The 20,493-nt window shown below is 40.5% G+C and overlaps 1 protein-coding gene across 1 annotated transcript; it reads left to right on the top strand.

The window, feature by feature from the left end:
* The first annotated feature begins 954 nt into the window (after nucleotides 1–954).
* Nucleotides 955–20,493, top strand: LOC137284230 (high-affinity choline transporter 1-like). Its single transcript, XM_067815962.1, has 9 exons — nucleotides 955–1,043; nucleotides 14,217–14,416; nucleotides 15,446–15,553; nucleotides 16,733–16,888; nucleotides 17,722–17,870; nucleotides 18,176–18,322; nucleotides 18,906–19,035; nucleotides 19,194–19,411; nucleotides 19,550–20,493. Exons 2-9 carry the CDS (start codon nucleotides 14,254–14,256, stop codon nucleotides 20,108–20,110), a joined length of 1,632 nt encoding a protein of 543 aa, XP_067672063.1. The 5' UTR covers nucleotides 955–1,043; nucleotides 14,217–14,253; the 3' UTR covers nucleotides 20,111–20,493.

Below are 20,493 nucleotides of genomic sequence, written 5' to 3' on the forward strand. Positions count from 1 at the left end.
TATCAATGTAAAAACTGTAAAGAATTGCAATTTGGGTTTGTTTTGGTTGGGTGGGTGGGTTTTTTGTTGTTGTTTTGGTTGGGTGGGTGGGTTTTTTGTTGTTGTTGTTTTCTTTGTTGTTCTTTTTTAGGAAACTGATTTTAATTGATGAATTCGGATCAATATGCTTTGTAGATAGATGCATTTTTTAGTTCAGATTAGTAACTTAGATTGTTAGTGGCTGTATCCTCCAGGGAAGTGTTGCAAATTCTAAGAGGAAATTCAAAGGAAATTAGATTTACCAGGAGTTCTTTTTCAAAACGTTGTATCTTTGTGAGTTTATCGTCTTATATTTAGCCGAAATATTCATTATAAACCTCTATTAACGACACTAGGACGTGTGCAATGCCTGTGAACATTACATCTAAGTGTTATAGTTCATTCATTCTAAGCTTTTCTTGGTGCTATTCGATGTTTGAATCTTAAATTTAATTCGACTTAACTCAGAAAAATAACTGTTGTGCAAAATATAGCCCGTGGTACATTTCCAAACGACACTGGGCATTCATAGCTTTGGGGTCGCGGCAACCGTTACAACTTACAGGTATCCGTACATAAACTACATAACACGTGCTGTCAGACCATTTAGTGTAAGTCTTAATACTTGGACGGAGGAGGCGATTTGTGGCTCACTATATGTTAGAGCAAGGGTTCAAATCGCTACGGAGTCAACCCCTCATATGTTCTTATATTTGCACGCTGCACTAAGAGTTTAATCGGACCATGCATTGACGACATAATACATTAATTTTACTGAACAATGGGAATATCAACATTCATATATAGCCAAATCACAAAATATATGTTCCCTGTGTTTGATTATGCGCAAAATATAGTGAAGTGCCACCACCCATGATGTGCTTTGCCTCAAACTCCATTCTGGGCATGTTGTGCCGGTGCCCTCATTTTTCACTGAAGCAGTAGGTCACCAACAGTCGAGACCTGTTCCGTAGCAAACCAGTGTGCTATATTCAGGGCCTGCGTTCACCTACGTCCACCTGCGCGTAAGTACTGCTCTATTTTGATAAATATAGCATGCATGTCATGAAAGTGTGCTCGTTTCATTGTATACTAAGTAGATAGACACATCGATTTTATAACGGTGCACAGGCACATTATAGTTGTGAGATTGTAAACAGTGTGTGTCTTCTGTTTCACAAACAGCATAAATTTACAGTTGCATAGGAAAATTGCTATACGGCCTGTTAACTATTTCAGTTTATTACCCCAATACCGTCAAAGAAAATTCACGTGATTAAAAGTGAAAACACACAAAACCCGTTTCTTGTCCTTAAGAAATCACTGACAAAGGCGGGTTTGATTGTACAACTCCGATTAGAGCGTGTGAACGTGTTTGATTCACTGTTACTGTTTAATACAGTCCCGCAAATAAAGCGTACCCTTCCCTGCAGACACATAAAGACTGGTGCTACTTGATAGCTAAGTACAGCAAATAAGCAAACAGGTTTTTGCAAGAATATAACACGAAGTGAAATACATACACACATAGGGTGTAATCGGGGTACATAACAGTGGTGCTCGTGTTTATATATATCACATTAATAGGTTGTCCATCCATATCCACTCTATTCAATGAATTATGTTCTACTTATTCTAAGACGTTAGTTTCTTAGGAATGCGGTTAGGACACAACAAAAGAGTCCAGTTCTCTTTCTATTAGAGAGACAGGTCGCAACAATGACATCTCCGAATGCCTGTAATCCAAGAACGTCAAGGCTCGGTGAATACGACTGGAAAACTAAAACGTGCAACGTAATGAACTGGTTAGTGAGTGAGTGTATGTCTACGTATGTCTGTCTGTCTGTCTGAGTATATTATAAGTTGTTCACTGTTCGCTCGGGGCCCGAAGGGAATATAAACAAACACCAAGGTCATCTCAGCCCCTGGTCCCCGAGGGACCAGTGAACAACGTGTTTATGTTACCGAACACATCAATGTTAATTTTGAACTGTTTAAAGCATGGGTATCGGATCGTATACTTCAGCCAAACTCTAGCCAAACGATTCGAATCTTGCATCTTGCTGGGGGTGTTTCCCGTGGGTATTGCCTTAGTAACGTCGACGCGATGTAATTCCCTTTCTGAATATTCAGAGGGACTGCACTTGAACTTTTTATCTAAACTGATTTATTGGTAAGAGACCCAAACGTGTTTTACAGTCATCGCTAGATTTTGCGGACGACACAAGAAAAGCAGATTTAGAGTGATCTCCCCCTATCCATCGATTTCCATTCTCAAAACATCGGTAATTTCCGTGTACCATGTGTCATTTAATGTTATTCGAGATTAAGAAAGTAACTACCACGAAGTACCCAATAGAAGTACCCAATAATATTAGCAGTGGGGTGTATTGCAAAGCACCTCATTTGTACACAGGTGCTTTCAAAATATTAGAAGATAGCTCAGACGATCAGACAGCGACATTTGGTGGATTGGGACGCATAGTAGGTTCTGACAACACTGAAAGAGCCTGAACATTAAGCTGACTCCAAGGTTTCTTACACCTGGTCATCCACGTCCCTGTGTGTTTGTGCCTGCGTACGTGCGCGCGAGCCTGCTGGTGTATCTGCTTGTATATGTAAGCGTGTATTACGGCCGTGTACGTGCGTAATGTTTGTACCCACACGCCCGCGCACAGAGGGAGAGAAAGGGAGAGACAGCGAGAGAGTGGGAGGATGACACAGAATCTGACATTTGAGAGCCAGTGGGAGAAGTGAAGTGACAGATGTAATGATGCAGTCGCCAGTTGTAGTTCATACAATCTCAGTCATCATTATGTGAGACTATACGACAATCACATACAGTCAGCCATGATGACAAGCATAGCTGCATTTTGTGGCAAGCATTGCTAATCCTAATCTACCCCGGATTTTGAAGGGTGCATCGATCAACAGGATCATATTTAGACAGGAAAGACCCTAGTACAAAAACTGTCAAGAGCAGTGTTACTTTATTTACTCAAAGCAGAGTTACATGATCAATAATAGCTGCTAGATAGAACCAGTACAAGAATATAATATTTGGCTTAAGTGCAGCGTGACAATGACGTTACTGATGTTGAAACAGTTTGAATATAAGCGTTAGGTGGAAGCACAATGAGGAAATGATAGCCTTGTAGTCGAGCCGTGGATAACAACTTCAGGAACTTCGTGGAACATGTAGGTGGTGAGGTCGCTTCATGCAGATTGTTCATGACTTCGATCCGTGCCCAGAATGTGTCAATACATGCAGGAAACGAGACTTATGTCCTCATGTGGGATTTTACACCACTGAAACAAACACAGATACATATATGCTACGGACAGGATTGTTTTTTCCCCGACATGTACTCACGATGGACATTTAGTTGAATACAACAAATACTGGGTTTTTTTCCTTTGGAACTCACAAATATAAGACAAGAAACTATTTATCCGCCTTCGGTGTTAGAGTGATAAACCTGAATTTACTTTTAAACTGGTTATTTAATGTTAGGGAGTTGATCTCGTGTTTTGATATCTTTTAATTTTGATGGAAACATGCCAATATGAATCATTTCGTTACTTACCTGTTCATACTGAAACTTACCCTTATTAGATTATTTAGATGGTGTCTATATAAACCACGTGGTCATAAACCTGTAGCAATCATTGGTCAAATACATGAACGTCTATAATTCGTTGTTGAGTTAAAATCCTGATATCACTTCCAGACAAGTACAGGCAAATCTGAGAATTTTAAATGTCTGTAAGAAAGTGGATCCCTATACGTATAGGAGAAAACACGCCTTCGAGGTTTTGGTAGACAATGTAAACACTGTCTACCAAAATCGAGATGTGTTTTCTCTAACATATGTACCGTCAGTGATGGGTAATTACAATGTAGATGATCATTTAATGAAGCTACATAATAACTGAAGCACGCGTAAAATCAATTTAATGACAGTAACTATAATAGATAATTTTATCCAACTGCCATCATCGGCCGGTGACCAAGCGGTAGTGCGTCTGCCTACGACTCTGAGAGATGGGGTTCCAATCACGCATAGAAAAACATTGGTACTGTCAGCTTAATCATGAACGATGTTTTTCAATTCATCTCAAACATCCATGTATCATTTGGATGCTGATGTTCATATAAAGTTAAGAAAAGCAAAACCTGGGAAGCAGTCTTTCTAGCGGAAAGTAAAACCTGTCGGTCCAGAACAAAAACCTCAAATATGGTAATTCTTGGAAATCAAGAGATGACCTAACATTTAGTGAGAAGCACACTTCAGGTTTGTATTACCGCTTACCTCATTTAGACACTGAGTAGTATAAGTAATAGCGGTTTGGGCTCATGTCAAATATAAGCCTTATTCTTATCAATAACTCAAATCTAGACCCCCTTTTTCACAAACCCTAAAATAGCAGACACTACCCGTCTTCCTTCACATAAGGCTGGTTTGTTCACGTAAGGTCTAAAAATCCCTTGAGCACCCCACACCCTGCAACCTGTCTGAGCTCTCAGACAGTAGACATTGCACAAGCATGTATGTATATCAATTTCTAATAGGATATTCAATTGTATTTACTCAGTAATCACGTGCTATATTCAGAGTAACTATATCAATTATGGGCTCAGTGTCATACTTTTGTCTTATCATGTCATTTAGGTAGCTGGTTAGACATATATGTAAACTATAAACAATGAATTCAGTCAGAAAATACTCTCTAATAGGGAACGGGTCTATCCAATGTTATTAACACTGTGATTCCACATGATAGCTCTATGGCAACGGTGGTATACCTATGAAATAATTACAGTTTTAAATGTGGGGCAAGCAAGGATTAACAAGAACAATGGATGGTAGTGTCACATTACTAATCCCCCGCCTTTGATTCATACCTACATGTTGTTATTGCTTTATCCCTGTCCATGTATATAAGTCTGTTCTGTGATGTATTACCTCACTCTTGCTTGACAACAGTATAAGGATCCATACCAAAACGTCGCATAATATGTAATAAAGAAGTTGTTATCCATAAAGAATCTTACCTTCTTATGCTGTTGTTAGTAATTTTGGAAACGTAACCATTTTGATTAAAAATAATGTAAGGGTTGGTTAGTGTTATTTTAATGAACCATTCAAGTTCTGTAAAATCTGCTAGTGGCATTCGTTTGTATACATTATCTTTAAAGTATAAGCAGTAGTAGGCTTCCTCACCAGGTAAATTGAATCTCTTTGTGTCTCCTTGATCATCGAGTGTTACATTGGAGCTTACTATCGTTTATAAAACTGTTGGAAAATAGTTTCCAATTGTTTTTCTGATAATGTCTCAAGTGTGAACTTTAAACAAATAAAATTGATGTGCTGCGATAGAAAAATCTTGATTAGAGATATAGTGTCTTCCACTAACACTGTGACACCTTGCAGACTGGTGTGGGAATCACCCCCAACCCGCACGTAAATTGAGCAAACGCGGCCCTGGTGTTTTCTAACCCACTGGAGTTTGATTCCTTTCACAATCTCAATATCGCTCTGCAATGGTTCACCTAGGTAGACCTGAATGACCATTGTGTATTTCTCCGAGATACTTTCCAGGATGGTAGTCACACCATCTGTAACCAACTGTAATACTGCATTCTCCCCAGGTTTACATGACAGCATGTGGGCTGCTCTACTCGAGAATGGTGTGGTGGTTACACTGCGTCTTTGTGATGTAAGCCACGAGCGGGATTCCATTGTTTACAACTTTGTTTAGGTAGTGGTCTTTGTTTTCCATGAAAACGTATGGAGAAATTAGCTTTATGTTGAGAAGCCAGTTGATCTGAGATAACTTCATCGACCTGTTGTCGTCAGTGAGCATTAGATAGTATGGTTTGTATTGAACAACGTTTGTTGTACTGTCAAAGTCTTCTAAATCAAGCAATTTACCACCGAATGATGGGTATATTCTCCATTCATCCGCATTGTTGCAAAATATATCGTATCATGTGCTGCTGGCAGAACCTTATGTATCTAGGTTGAAAGTACTATCAGATTTACGGGGACGGGGACTTCAACGTGTCTGTAAATGTTGTTTATAAGCTTAAAAGCGTATATTTTAAATCTGTTCCTGTGTCATCAAACCCTCGAGTATCACCTAGATCTGATAAACTTGTATTAATGCATCTTTTTATTCGCAATCCTGGTCAGCCATTTTGTATATGTAGTGTTACGCTTAGGTATCCTATATTTACAGTGTTATTTCTTGTATCTAAAATTAATATTTTTAATTCAGAAATATTACCATTTGTCAGTCTTTTATACTGATGCGATGAAAATGACCCGGTGGGGCCCTCATTGTACTTTTCTGTTTTAACTTTGACAGTCCTCAACAACGTGGAAAGACGTTCATTTTGTACATTATCCGTTGTGCTAAGCTGAACGAGATGAATGCATAGCTCACAGCATGGAATTAGCTCTGGTACAGTAGCACTAGTGTAGTAATCTACAGAGAATATTTCAATATCTGGTGAAAACCACCCTAGTAAATCCGACAACTGTTCACGATTCTCAGTGTGCTTCGTCCTTTTCGGTTGTTCAACACCACTCTTCCATCTGAGTCATTCATTTTAAGTTCAGTTCCTGTGGGTTTGAAAATTTCATCGCTGAGAGAACACACACTATATTAACCATCAGCTATTTTGTTTCACACTCCATCAATGAACAACTCATGATTTTTGTGGTTGACGTTTATCCATCGCGGGTAGTAGGTGATATTGCCTAGTGCTATTTCAAGTTGGCCATACGTGTTATCAATGGTGTGTATAAGTTGAATGGTCTCACCATTCATTATATTCGGAAGTGTAATGTACATATTATAATATAAATTATATGTACTAATAATATCTATAAACCCCAAGTACATTACCCCCAAAACAACAAGATAAACGCCTCCGACTTGGCAAACATGAAAATCGTGGTGAATGCAGATAGTACGATTTTTAAAACAGCCTCTATTGATATCTTCAAAAACTATATCATGACCGTCACTAATGCACAGATGGTGGTAAACTGGAATCAAACCCAATCCAGTTTTGGCAAAACCAACTAAACTTTGCTGTGTGGTGTGCGACAACAGAGTCGGGTGTGACACTAGACTATGGCATAGACGAACTAAGTAAGGCAGTCACCTTGTTTCATGTTTATTATCAAACGAGACGGATCTTGAAGGAAGTAAGTGCTCCTCTTCCCCAAGATAAAGTGTGGAGTATGATCAATAACCCGTACGATGCGAACGTATTTGTGGGGAGTTCATGATTCCAATGAATAAAGACTTTCGGATTCCAAGTGTGAACCATGGTCTTGGTAAACGCTACACCTGGTTCTGTAAGACCCGAACGTTTAGACTCGCTTACATTATTGTTAAGTACATACCCGGATACAATACGTTTATGGGCCCCACAACGAATGAGCAGATCCATGTCATCTACATAAAGCAAACTGATCCTGGGGTAGCCACTGCCTGGACGAACATGATCTCAAAAGCATCAGAGGGGTTCAATCGTGCTGGCACGATCTGCTTGTATGACTATTTGAACGTATGTGTGGGCTCACAGTATCATAGGTAAGGGAACAGCTTACGACGCACAGAAACAGTTCATGCTTAATATTGGGATGCTGTTGCATCACCAGTAAATCTACCTAGCCCTATAAAACTATACCAAGACACGTTGCAATATGCCACATCAAAAGTCGACTATGTGTTCGGTGTGGGGTTTTACATGGCTCCTAGCAACATGCGTCTGAGAATCAATAAAATAACAGGCTACAACAATGAAATTATCATCGCCACAGCCACTCAAAAACTGGGTGTTAACACCGACGTCAACGTCTCCCATGCACCACCACCCACTGGGTATGGGGGTACTCCCCACTGTGGCATCACTACCAGAGCCAAGGGTTAAACAAACATATAGGGGTGTGGGGGTATCCCCCACCGTGCAGGCGTCCAGTTAGCAGCATATCGATTATGAAACGTTTTTCTGAATATCTCAAAAACATCAGCAAGCAACAAGTCATCTTGGTTTTTAGCCTTTACCAAACTGTCTAGAGAAGACAATAGAAACTGCATAGTCAAGTGTGAATCATACCCACGTAGATTGTGAAACACCACTGGGATATGAATAAGTTTAGGATTTATCCTTAACTTCAAATTACACTCATTGAGGGCTGCACCTCTGTATTTACCAGTAATGTGACAGTGGTCTCAAACTGAATCACCATTCAGAGGTTTACAGCATACATGACAAACATGCTTTTGTTGTGGGCTTCCCGATATGCTTGGGTCATACTGGTGTTCTGTAGAGCAATTTTCTCTTGATCTCTCCCTCCTTGTGTTGTAAACACTTTAGAAATTTCCCAGCCGCGTCTGGGCCTCTATAAATAATGGGATGGTTAGTTTGGCCATCACAACGAACGACCACATAACCAAACCCACACGCCTCGTGTTCTTGAACTTTCTGCGTGAAACTTTGATTAGGGGATTGGACCACCGTGTCGATTGGTTTAATAATAGCCTAAATAATTTATGGTACTGGCATCTGAATTTTGTGGTTGACAAATTTCAACATAATGTTGTTTTTGGTTGGCATATCTGTATGTATGGCTGTCTCCCCTACATCTCAACAATCATCCCTGTGCGAATTGAGCAGATCAGCCCTAGAAAAGCCATGAAGGCAACTTTCACAGAAGTGTTTCTTTCCCTCTTACTTCGATTGATCGTACAAGTCGACTGAAATTCTTGATCCATGAGTAGAGATATTTTTCACTTTGTTGTATCATTAATATATTGATTGTTGTATTATTATCCTTATACAACAAGGGCTTATCCTGTGCACTATTACGTTTTTACCTACCGTTTATAGTTAAATCTGGGTTCTGTTTTTCTATTTTATTGATCTGAGAAATAGGTGTGGGTTCATCTATACCTTCCCAATTGATACCATCATCTTCTGGGTAAGTAGAAAGTCTGTCAGAATTCTTTCCACCAGGGAATTTAGCAGATCTTATCGCTATCCTTATACAATTATTACCATGGTTTTTAATGTTAACCATAGTGTGTTTGTTCTTAAAATACTCAGGCAGGGGTAAGTACGAGCCACCTCTCAACAATTTGTAGTTTGCTATATCCAGGTAGATCATATTAATCATATCAATAACCCAACCAGACCCCCTACTAGTGCAACGTTCTGGTAATTCTCGAATTGTTTCGAATGATCTGTCAATAGAAGAGTTGATAGTATCTGGTTGTGTTGTAACTTCCTGTTTAAGTCTGAAGTAAACAATGGTGTATTCAGTTGTCCCACTCGCCTGATGTTTCTCTAGTGTCATCTTTAACTGCTATTACTAATACTACTCACTGACATGTGTTACGGTTAGTACATTACCGTGACAAAGGTATACGAAATGCCCTGTGAACCAGCAAACGCAAACGTCTAAAATATTCAATAATATAATGAGAAAACAATGAGCAAGTTACAATGAATAACAATTCAGGTTTTTAGTCTATGCATCTGAGTCACAAGTCTGAGGTAATGAGTCACAAATGCAAAATATTAACTCACCAGAACCTTGGAATAACAGAGAGAGTAAGAAATTCTAAATGTCATCAATGAGCAGTCAGTGAGTCTCAATCTTGGATGTAGGTTGGGATGTTGTTGACAGTTGATGACAGACAGAGCCAGAACTCCAGAATACTTCAGAGTTGAAGCCCGTGTGTGTGTTCTTCAACACAACCAACCTTTGTATATTCGACGTACAGTCAAGAATATAGAATCAAACCCTCATTCAGTCAGAATGTTCACGGACAGCTTCCATGAGAGGACGCAAACATTAGCTTGCCAAGGGCGGTAACTGGAGCGCTATCTATAAGTCCTAAAGAGCAATGCTTGGCAAAATGCGGCAGTAAGTACCATATTGCCGAAACACCGAAAGACACGCATTTAAGAGTGTGTGAAACATAGGATAAATCTTAATCTTACGTACCATTCCCGATTTCTAGGGTATTTAAACCCGTGCTAACTTTGTCTACAATTGTTTATGTCCATTTGTGAAACACAAAGAGAAACTATTAATCATGTTATGGGAATGTGAAATTGTTTAAAATTATGGAAAGAAATAGAAGATATGTTTACGTATCAACGGGAACTGAGCAAATATTTTTTCAATATTGGTCAACATTACATTTATTACTTGGAAAATAAGTTTTTATGCTGAATAGCGAACCCGAAATCCACTTCCATTCATCACCTTTATTAGCTGTACAAGTTACATTGCTCACATGCATATATCGTTGGTAGCTTATGGACTTTTGACCACTGGACTTTGGTAATGACGGCGTGGAGTAAGGTAAAAAGCTGTAACAAACAAGGGGACCATAAGTCCATATAAACAACTAGGTCCATACATTAACACATGTATTCTGAATAGTCATATTTTAGCAACGTACTACTAAATTATACAAGCCGTGTTCCTTTAAACCTACTTTCATGAACATGTTAATGTGAAGGAGTTTCAAGTAAATACCACCAAAATTACCATACATATCGCTCAAATTATTATGCTGAACATAACTTTCAGGAAAGAAATATCAAGAACATTTCCATAAATATTATGAAATTCAAAAAGTAGCGGTTTGATTTGGATGAAGTGGGAAACATACCTGGCAATAACATTACAATGCTTAGAATATTTCTGCAGCATGAAATATATCAAAAATACAAGAAATAAAGCATACATACACTTTGGTGATGTACTGTGGTCCTATATGAGTAGAGCAACATATTGTTGAATTCAGCGTGATGCTGCCTGGGCTTATGGTTATCCCTCTTCAAAGCGACTGACAGAAACTGTCGCTTATAATAAACTTCCACGTGCAGATCATGCGTAAACCGGAACCAGTTATCGCCACTGGTATGACAAACTGGTTACGGTCTTAAGAGAAAAACATGTACAGATTTTACTGTCGCTTGTGACAGCACACTCCCCACCTAATATCTTGGGGAAATATTTTAACATTCAAAAACTCATAATACAAAAGCATACATTTAATTCCACAATAAAACTGGGTACCAGGTCATTGCCTATAAAACAAAATATATTGCTAAACATTAACGAAAATCTTTCTGGAAAAGGAAACTGTTCACGGCTTTGATGTATACAACAATATATGAAACCTGTGAAATGAGTGTTCAGTTTTACGCCACACTCAGCAATATTCCAGCTATATGGCGGTGGTCTGTAAATAATCGAGCTGGATCAGACAATCCAGTGATCAACAACATGAGCATCGATCTGCACAACTGGGAACCGATGACATGTGTCAACCAAGTCAGCGAGCCTGGCCACTCGATCCCGTAGTCGCCTCTTACGACAAGCATAGTCGTCTTTTATGGAAAGCATGGGTTGCTGAAGGCCTATTCTACCGCGGGGCCTTCACGGGTACCTGTGAAATGAAAAATATTAATTAATTTCCTGAAACTAAGACAACAATGTCAGACAGTGGACGGGTGAGTAGAGTTGACTTTCCATCTCTGGCTACATTGACCACAACTTTGCGCACTTTATCACTACTCATCGCTAATATTGTTCTCTCCCTCACGACGGAGAGTCGCCATTGTGATCCGTACATGGTTTTCTCCTCCCAAGTGCCAATGTCCATTCCAAACGCTTTTATGGAAACTGTCAGGGAGTCCTTGAAGCATTAGATCTTACCATATGGGACCGCGCACCTTCTTGTAGCTCGCCATATAATGATCACAAAATGCCCTGGCCTACAAGCTGAGTGTCCGTCTTGGGGCCTGCACTAGGCTGGGTGCTGGGAGGTCTGTTTTGGTGAGCACATCAGTTGGTGGAATGTCCTGGCTTTTGAGGTCTGACTGAGTCTCTTGGCATCTGGTCTCTCTGGTTGTTGAACTGCCCATGTTCATACGCATACAGGAGTGTTGATGGGAGGTTTTTGTCGTGGGCTGTGTTGAACCTAACATCAAGGTCAAACTATAAGAATGAACGCCAGGATTGCAAGAGGATTTGGTGCTCTTTGACACACTAGCGTCTGGAGTAGAAGAGACAATGACAGGGGTTCGGGGAAACAGTACAGGAATTTAACACTTTGGCAGATGGACAAGAACAACAAAGGTTGTCAGGTAGAACAAAAGCCTTTGCTACAAAATGCCATCAGTCAAGAATGCTAGAACAGATAAAAATGTAAATTTCGGTTGGATCTACAAGAATATGAATAGTAATTATACACTAATATAATTCTCAGGTTTGGCCACAATGACAATGGGCGTTATTCAGAAGATAATGTGATACTATTCTTACTCACTGTTGACGTATATTCCTAATCTATGATGTTTAGATTGGATGTAAGGTGTGTGCCTAGGTTTATACCTGATGTCGAGGGTGAGTGAGTGAGCGAGCCAGGTATAGTGTGAGTTAGCAATATTCCAGCAATAACACTGTGGCACCAGAAATTGTCTTCACTCATTGTACCCAAGTGGGTCACTGAACCCTTTTTGCGACACAATAAGCACCAGGCTACCAAATCGTCACAGAACAGATGTCGAGGATTGTGGATCTGCATTTAACGTGCCTTAGCACAATCAGGTATGCGATTTTAAATAGAGAGAAATATGGCGTATATCTAAGACTAATCAGCACTTAAATTGCTCCCAAATTCAAACATCCGTGGGTTAAGTTTTCCTATGACGGCAAGGGCACTTTGAAGATGGTTCACTTGAGGAGTTTGTACTGATACAACGGGAAAATAGGCCGCTATCTAAGAGCATCTCACAAAGGGGTCACAGTTAATCACAACCAAAACAAAACTTACTCCAATTCAACATGAAATACACTACTACTTGTGCGTTGAGAACTCGTGGAACAGTCATGTGCTATCCGTCGAGCTCAAGGTGAACAGTTACAAGCGAATGTTGCGTAAATGAGCATCCATTGGCCTGCGCTCGCCAGACCATTAACACAAGGTGGACCAGTCTCAGTGTCAGGTTGCTCGGTTTGGTCGAGGGCCTACCTCCTGTGTCGCGCCGACAATAGAATAGTTGTCAATTTAGATACGCTTTCGTTGCCATGGGGACCCATAAGTTAACACGACTGGTAAATGTTCACTATTATCGAAGTAATTGTAGATTGCTGATATTTTTGCTGCAGTTTTTGCCGAGTCATTCAAGGACGTTAACTATACCGATGTTCGTTCGACAATTGTATGCTTCAAATGACAAAATAAAGACAGAACAGTGATAGTATACTATCACTGCAGGACATCCTCTGGAAGTCAGCTTACTGAGGGATTAACTGTATGCTGTTCTTGTTGTAACATAAGACGGCCCTGCGACGATATGTATTTTTTAATGTAAGACATTAAAGTGGCTAATAAACTAAACTGTAACAAAGTATAGGCAATAGAGACGAAAACAAAGATGTTCAGGAAACACCTGTAGAGTATAGAGTGCTGCTTGTGCCAGTCTGCCGTTTGATCTCCAATAGGACCCGATAAATAATTTGAGACTTACTGAGTGTTATATACGGTGTCTTCTCGACAGAGCAACATTCAAAGGCATGGGTGTTCTCACCAGAGCGGTAGGCGTTACGATGTAGGTTCTTAATCTGTTATTGATTAAGAATGCAAGTACTAGATTGTAGATGTGCACTTTGACGACGATAGTTGTGAAATAGTGTGAATTATCGGCTCGAGATAACCTGGTGACCAAAAACAATTATAATATCCGGTGCAATATGTATGCAGTGCTTGGCCTTTCTGATGTGCTGATTACCCAGACTTGGGAATCTATTTATCAAGTAATGTCATAAACCACAGAGTGTTGTTTCATTGATTTGGTGAAAATGTAGCAGGTTGTTGAAATGGAAAATAAACATAATTGTTTTTACTATGAGTTCTTTAGCAATTGTTCAAGTTATTTCAATAATTACGGTATCTTTAGTGTGGCGAAAATGAGACTGTTGGGAGTGTGAAAGCTTTCCTTTAAATGTAGATTCTCGGGATGGTGGCGTGACGATCTTGCAGAACTCCGTATCTGATGGGGGAAACGTTTGTGCAACAGTTCTACATGATAAGTCTTTAAATTCCACATTCGACAGTGAAGTTGACTCTACTATCAAACATGTATATTCCAGATTCAGCTACTGAAATCTTGTCTTGTACTTCTTCATCATGGCCGTGAACATCCCTGGCCTCATCTCCGTCATCGTGTTCTACATCCTCATCCTCGTCATCGGCATCATCGCCGCCAGGAAGAGCAGAAATAGCAACGCTGAAGACTCATTCGTGGCTAATAGAAGCATCGGACTGTGGTTGTCATTTTTCACAATTACTGGTGAGCATGGACCCTGTAGTTAGTACAGCTGCGAGTAGCTGTCATTACAGTGACGATCCAACCAAAGTACAGTGTCAATTCTTATTGAGCTAACAGCTACATGTTGGTGCTACATGTACCCTGAATACCGTGACTACAGATATGCCCACGCTAAAATGAACTGACATCGAAACGTGTACCTGTCTACCGTATTGGAAATCATACTTATCAGAAAGGTGTCAACCTTGTATCATCTCACAGTGTTGATATTCTTGCTGCGGACATAGATATTCAATGAAACCCCCTGACTTGGCTCCCGCCCCACAAGCATTCGTAGTATACTGGCGTTTCATATTCTCGCGGTACTTCCGGATATCGGCTGAAAAAATGATACCGTTGATCCATCAGGTGTATTAGCATCATTGGGCTGGGTTAAAACAAGGTCATCCGCCACGGGCTTAGTGAGGCGTCCCCTATTTTCGTGGCATAACGAGGAAGTAACGTTGTGAAGTGTAAGGAAGAGGAATCCTGTCGGGAAGGGCGGGAAAAAGTTATGATCTGTCCCAGCTGGTAAAGATTCACCAATATTAGTTACATTGCACAATTTTGAACATTCGAGGATTTCGGCACTTCCTAGTTAAAGGTCAGTATGCATCGCAGAAAACGTGTTTACCCCGAGAATAGGAGACGAACCTATAATACGACATTCGTAAGCCTATGGTAACATGTAGCGTTACGACAGGTCGTAACGTTACTAACGCTATAGCAGGTAGTGCACAGTATTTTGATATCTGTGTTCGTAGATATTCAATGAAACTTCCTGACTTGGTTCCCAATCAACAACGCGTTCATAAACCTACGACATGTGTAAGCCTATGGAAACATGTAGCGTTACGACAGGTTGCAACATTACGAACGCATATCAGGTGGTCACAAAAAACATACATGCTGAATATGAAATTTAAATACCTTGCACTATTAGCCTTTTGACCTTTAGACTATCTATACGTAATAAATGAACTGAACTGATGAATCCTCACAATTCTACAGCGACCAACATCGGAGGAGGCTACATCAACGGCACAGCGGAAGCTATAGCATACAGTGGCCTCATCTGGACCAATGCTCCCATTTTATACTGCCTTTCCATCGTCCTTGGTAAGAAGCCTTCATTAACAATATTCATTGAAAACACACACATATGTCATTCAGCAGTCGCATTATTCGTAGCGCTTTGATGTCAGATCTGTGGCTGACAAACCCATGATTAATACCACGAGCGTCCAGCGCTGTACATGTACGAGGACAGATTGTTTTACTCAAGAATGTGACAGCCGTGATATATAGTGGGTTCAGACAGACTAGGGTTCAGGGTTCAGACTAGGGAGCTAAGATTCAGAGGAAACTAATCAGGTAGTATCAGTAATAATGGATTCTTCTTACAGAACAACCTTTACATTATTGGTCCAGCGCAATGTCTGACCTGTACATGAGTACACAGAGTTGGAATATTGCTGTGTGCAGCGTCAAACAACAGACAGACCTTAATACCATGCAGATGGAATATTGCCATCCTCGATATCTCCAGAGTAAACGTCCCGATAAATCTCCACAAAACCCTTGATGCATCTACGGCTCGGCCCGAAAATTTAATTACCTCCCTGTGCTGTCTCCGCATTCTCAACCGAGCTTGCCAGTGTCAACCAAGACATCGGTAGCAGCTATGAAGTTTTGTTCGCAGTGCAACTCAGATATTGGGGAAATTATACGGACAAACTGTCAAGTCCGAAACTTAAAAGATACATGAAAGAACTCCTTGTACCTCTCTCAAAGATCTTCTGCCTGAATTGTTTACTCACTTAGATAATGTTATAGGCGAAAGTGAGTTGTCACAGCTTGGAAACGTGATAGGACAAAGGGCCAACCAAGCTGCAAATCCACGGTATAGTGAAGACCTATCGGAACGTATACACTGGAAATATCGAGGATGAAATATTGCTGAGTGCGGCGTTAAACAATAAACTTGGATAACAAAACGTTACCTAACCATTTTTTATGGTTTCAGTTGTTATTTACTAGTTGTAAATGTTTCTTGTTATAGCCACCATATCTGTAATGCCTTAGAATTAGACAGGCCGCCATGCAACTGTATCGTAAACTCTTCACAACCAATTTCTATATACCAATAAACCAAATATATGCAAGTGTCAATACTTATTTTTCTGTTTCTTCCAAAGCAAAACATATTGAAACATGCATAGATGATGACCTATAATTCGTATGGGAAGGGCATTGCTAATGTTTCATAATAATCAATTGAATCGACTCCATTTCCAGCTGGAGTTTTCTACGCACCGACGATGAGAAGAGGAGGGTATGTCACCATGTTTGACCCAATACAGAGGAAGCTAGGAGACCGCGCCGGAAGTCTGCTCTTCTTCCCTCAGCTGATGGGAGATATCTTTTGGACAGCAGCCATCTTGTCAGCCCTGGGTAAGACGTGCATAAATTTCAAAACCTATAATTACTAATGTTTTCGATTTACTATTTGGCAATGCCTTCCAGATCTGTGAGGGTATTTCAAACAAAGAAGGGGGCAACCGATAGGACGGGGCATGTGCAACTCTTTCGAGGGCACCTGGTGTCCACAATGATCTTCAGGTCTAGTAGTGTAAGTAATGGAGTAAGTAATGCTCCCCGTTATTAAGCCCTTTTATCCTAATTCTCCATTCAGCTGCTCCCACAAATCAGGCCAACACGTTGCCTACAGTGCTATCTTAGCAAATACTAAGCTTGCAATATTAGAATGAGAATAGCGGCTTAAGGATGTGGGTGGTCCCGCATCTCTGTGTGACTCAGATATTACTTGCCTTATCGCTATATGCCTTTAACGACCAACTGATTGTTTCAAAAGAGCAGGCAGGGTTATTTACAAGCGTCTTCGTTTCGCGTTCCGTATCAAGCGCGAAGTTGATGCGAACAACGTTAAACTAGTACCTAGGATATGAACATTTTCGATGCTATACAAACTAAAGAATTTCGTGTATAAATACGAGGGGCTATCAAACAGTTTTGAGTCTAAAATACTTGTAATATGCGGAAACTATGATTTTGACGAATGCTTTGTATCATTCACTTAATCGTAATATTGGCTATACCACATGCTTGTTCCCGGCCACATGACAACTAATCGCATATACCCAAATTGAAACGGCACAGATGGATAAGCTTAAATACAAAGCAGTCATAAACTTTTTAATTTTCGAGGTCCACCTGGCGAAGTGAAATAGTGAACAGTTTACGTTGACATATTTCTTGCCTTACAGGGTCCACCATGTCCCTCATCTTGGACCTGGACCCTGTTCTATCCATCATCGTGTCTACTTGTGTGGCTGTGTTCTACACGTTCATAGGAGGGCTCTACTCTGTGGCCTACACTGATGTCATCCAGCTCATCTGTCTTTCTGTGGGACTGGTATGGATGTTACATTACAACACATTGGTCAAAACATTTATGGTATATGTAATCCTCATGAGATTACAATGTATATATAATTACAATGTGCCATGATACACTGATATTCGGTTCACTGAAAGTGAACACACAATTATCCTGTCTTAGACGTCACTAATTCTTTAAGGTTCATTGTCATGTTTAATGCAAACTGGAGCATTCGGCAACAATATAATTATTTATGTGGTTCTAATCACTTGGTATCACATCATTGATTAAAACGATAGTTTCACTGCTCGCATCATAAGGTGTTGTGTATCTTTCAGATTGTGTCATGTCCTTTTGCCTTCTTCCATCCGTCTGTTGATCTGTCAAGAGTGCAGGACACGTGGGTTGGTGAGCTGCCCACAAACATGATTGGTTTATATGCAGATCTATGTTGTCAGCTAATCTTTGGCGGCCTATCTTGGCAGGTAACAAACTATGTAATCTGTTGCACCTTTCAACATGAAAACTATGTGAAAGTTCTCCCCATTCGTCTTCAGTGGACGCTACACAGAGACTACTATGTGATAATCATCTTGATTGTGATATGAGGGGATTACAAAACGTTTTGAGCCCAACATACGTCTGATATGTGCATTATAAAATAACTGTATGATGCTGAAGAAGGATTTATATCATTCACATAAACGTCATGTTGACATGCAACTCTCGTTAGTTTCCGGTCACGTGACAACTAATCAAACTGAACCCTTACTGAAACGGCAGAAAGGGATGCGCTTGTGTACAGTGCAGTCGTCAGGTTTATGGTCCTCGAGGGCCACCCGGCGAAGCACATTAAAGGTCAACTGACAACAGTTCGAGTACTGAGTCCATGGAATACTGACACTACTGTCGATCGGTCATCATTCTTTGATATCGTGCAGTTAAATCTATCAAACACATATCAGAAGTATTTAGGCTCAACACGTTTTGATACTACCTCGTACCAAGGGATCCATGGTGTGTATCCGCTCATGTTGTAAATGTGGGCTTGTAATCTCTTTTATGCAGGCTTTTTACCAGAGAGTCTTGGCTTGCACGACACCCAGTGTTGCTCGGACAAGCTCCATTGTGGCAGCGTTCTGTAGCCTACTTCTAGCCATACCCCCAGCAGCTGTCGGAATTGTCGGGGCAGCAGCAGGTCAGGATGTCAATGATAATTTTACAATAACTCTCAAACGTCTTATCAGAACTGGGCCAAGGTTCATCAATCGATATGATGAAATCGATTAAACATGACTGGTATTGTTCCATATTGCTATTAATTTTCAATGTATGACTTTGTATTTCATTTTGTAGATTGGAATGCCACGTCCTACGATGGCGAAGTCCCAATACCACAAGAATATCACAGTTTTATCCTTCCCATGGTGCTCAACTACCTGTGTCCACTTCCGGTGGCAGTGCTGGGACTTGGCGTGGTGGCTGCTGCTGTCATGTCATCTGCCGACTCCTCCGTCCTCTCCAGTGGAACCATCTTTGCGAAGAATATCTACAAAGACGTCATACGTCCACAGGTACTTTTAAACAGTGGTATCACAGAATGAAACATCATGGTCATACATTATAAAGTTTACAGTATTTAATAACATACCAAGAAAAGTTTTAAGAATGCTATTTCTGTTTTCTCAATTTTTCTTTAATGTTATTCTTAGGCCAGCGACCGAGAAGTCAAGTGGATCTTGAGAGGTGGTATTCTGGTGACTGGTACATTGTCATGCGTCCTAGCCATCATGGTGAAATCAGTATATGGACTGTTCTACTTGTGCTCCGACCTCATGTACGTCATCCTGTTCCCCCAACTCACCTGCGTTCTCTGGATAGGGTTTACCAACACCTACGGCTCTCTCGCCGGCTACATCCTCAGCCTCTTTCTGAGAGTGGCTGCTGGAGACGGCCTTCTGGGAATACCACCTCTTATTCACTTCCCATATTATTCAGAAGCTGATGGTCAGTTGTTCCCTTTCAAGACACTGGCAATGATAGTCAACTTTGTGGCCACCATATCTGTGTCAGCGTTAACTAGGCATATGTTTCGACGAGGGTGGCTGTCAACCAGATGGGATGTGTTTAATGTGATAAAGAGGGAAGAGGACGCCAAGATAGCCGAAAAGAGAGGAGAAAGTCTGATGATGAAGGAACGAGATGATGGTAACAGAGACCTGGACTACGCACAAAATGAGAAGATGAAACTGAAAGATAACGACATGCAATAACTTAAAGAGATTAGCGGACGTCATGAGAGCTGCAGAGAGAGGAGAAAGTCTGATGATGAAGGAACGAGATGATTGTAACGGATACTTAAACTACACACCAAATGAGAAGGCGAAACGTTATAGCCGAAAAGGACAGCATTGTCGGTTGTCCTCCGTCATAACCCACAGTGACAAGTAATTTATATTAGACAAATCTGACAAGCCTTACGAGTTTTATATATATCAACCATGTACAATGAAGGGACGCTAAGTGTGGGACCGAAGGGTCAGACGATCGGGACTACTCACAAACCACATTACAATCATGCACGGGCACACATACATTCAAGCATAAACGCAGCATAGATTTGCTTTGCCTCGTCATTATATGACGGTCTCTGAAG

The sequence above is a fragment of the Haliotis asinina genome, chromosome 5, assembly GCF_037392515.1.
Source record: "Haliotis asinina isolate JCU_RB_2024 chromosome 5, JCU_Hal_asi_v2, whole genome shotgun sequence".
Lineage (NCBI taxonomy): Eukaryota > Metazoa > Mollusca > Gastropoda > Lepetellida > Haliotidae > Haliotis > Haliotis asinina.

What these genes read in the sequence shown, in the direction of transcription:
- LOC137284230 (XM_067815962.1), top strand. Translation starts at nt 14,254, where the DNA reads ATGGCCGTGAACATCCCTGGCCTCATCTCCGTCATCGTGTTCTACATC. An exon ending in GTCATTTTTCACAATTACTG is followed by an intron (nt 14,417 to 15,445) that starts GTGAGCATGGAC and finishes ACAATTCTACAG; the next exon opens with CGACCAACATCGGAGGAGGC. An exon ending in TTGGCGGCCTATCTTGGCAG is followed by an intron (nt 18,323 to 18,905) that starts GTAACAAACTAT and finishes TCTTTTATGCAG; the next exon opens with GCTTTTTACCAGAGAGTCTT.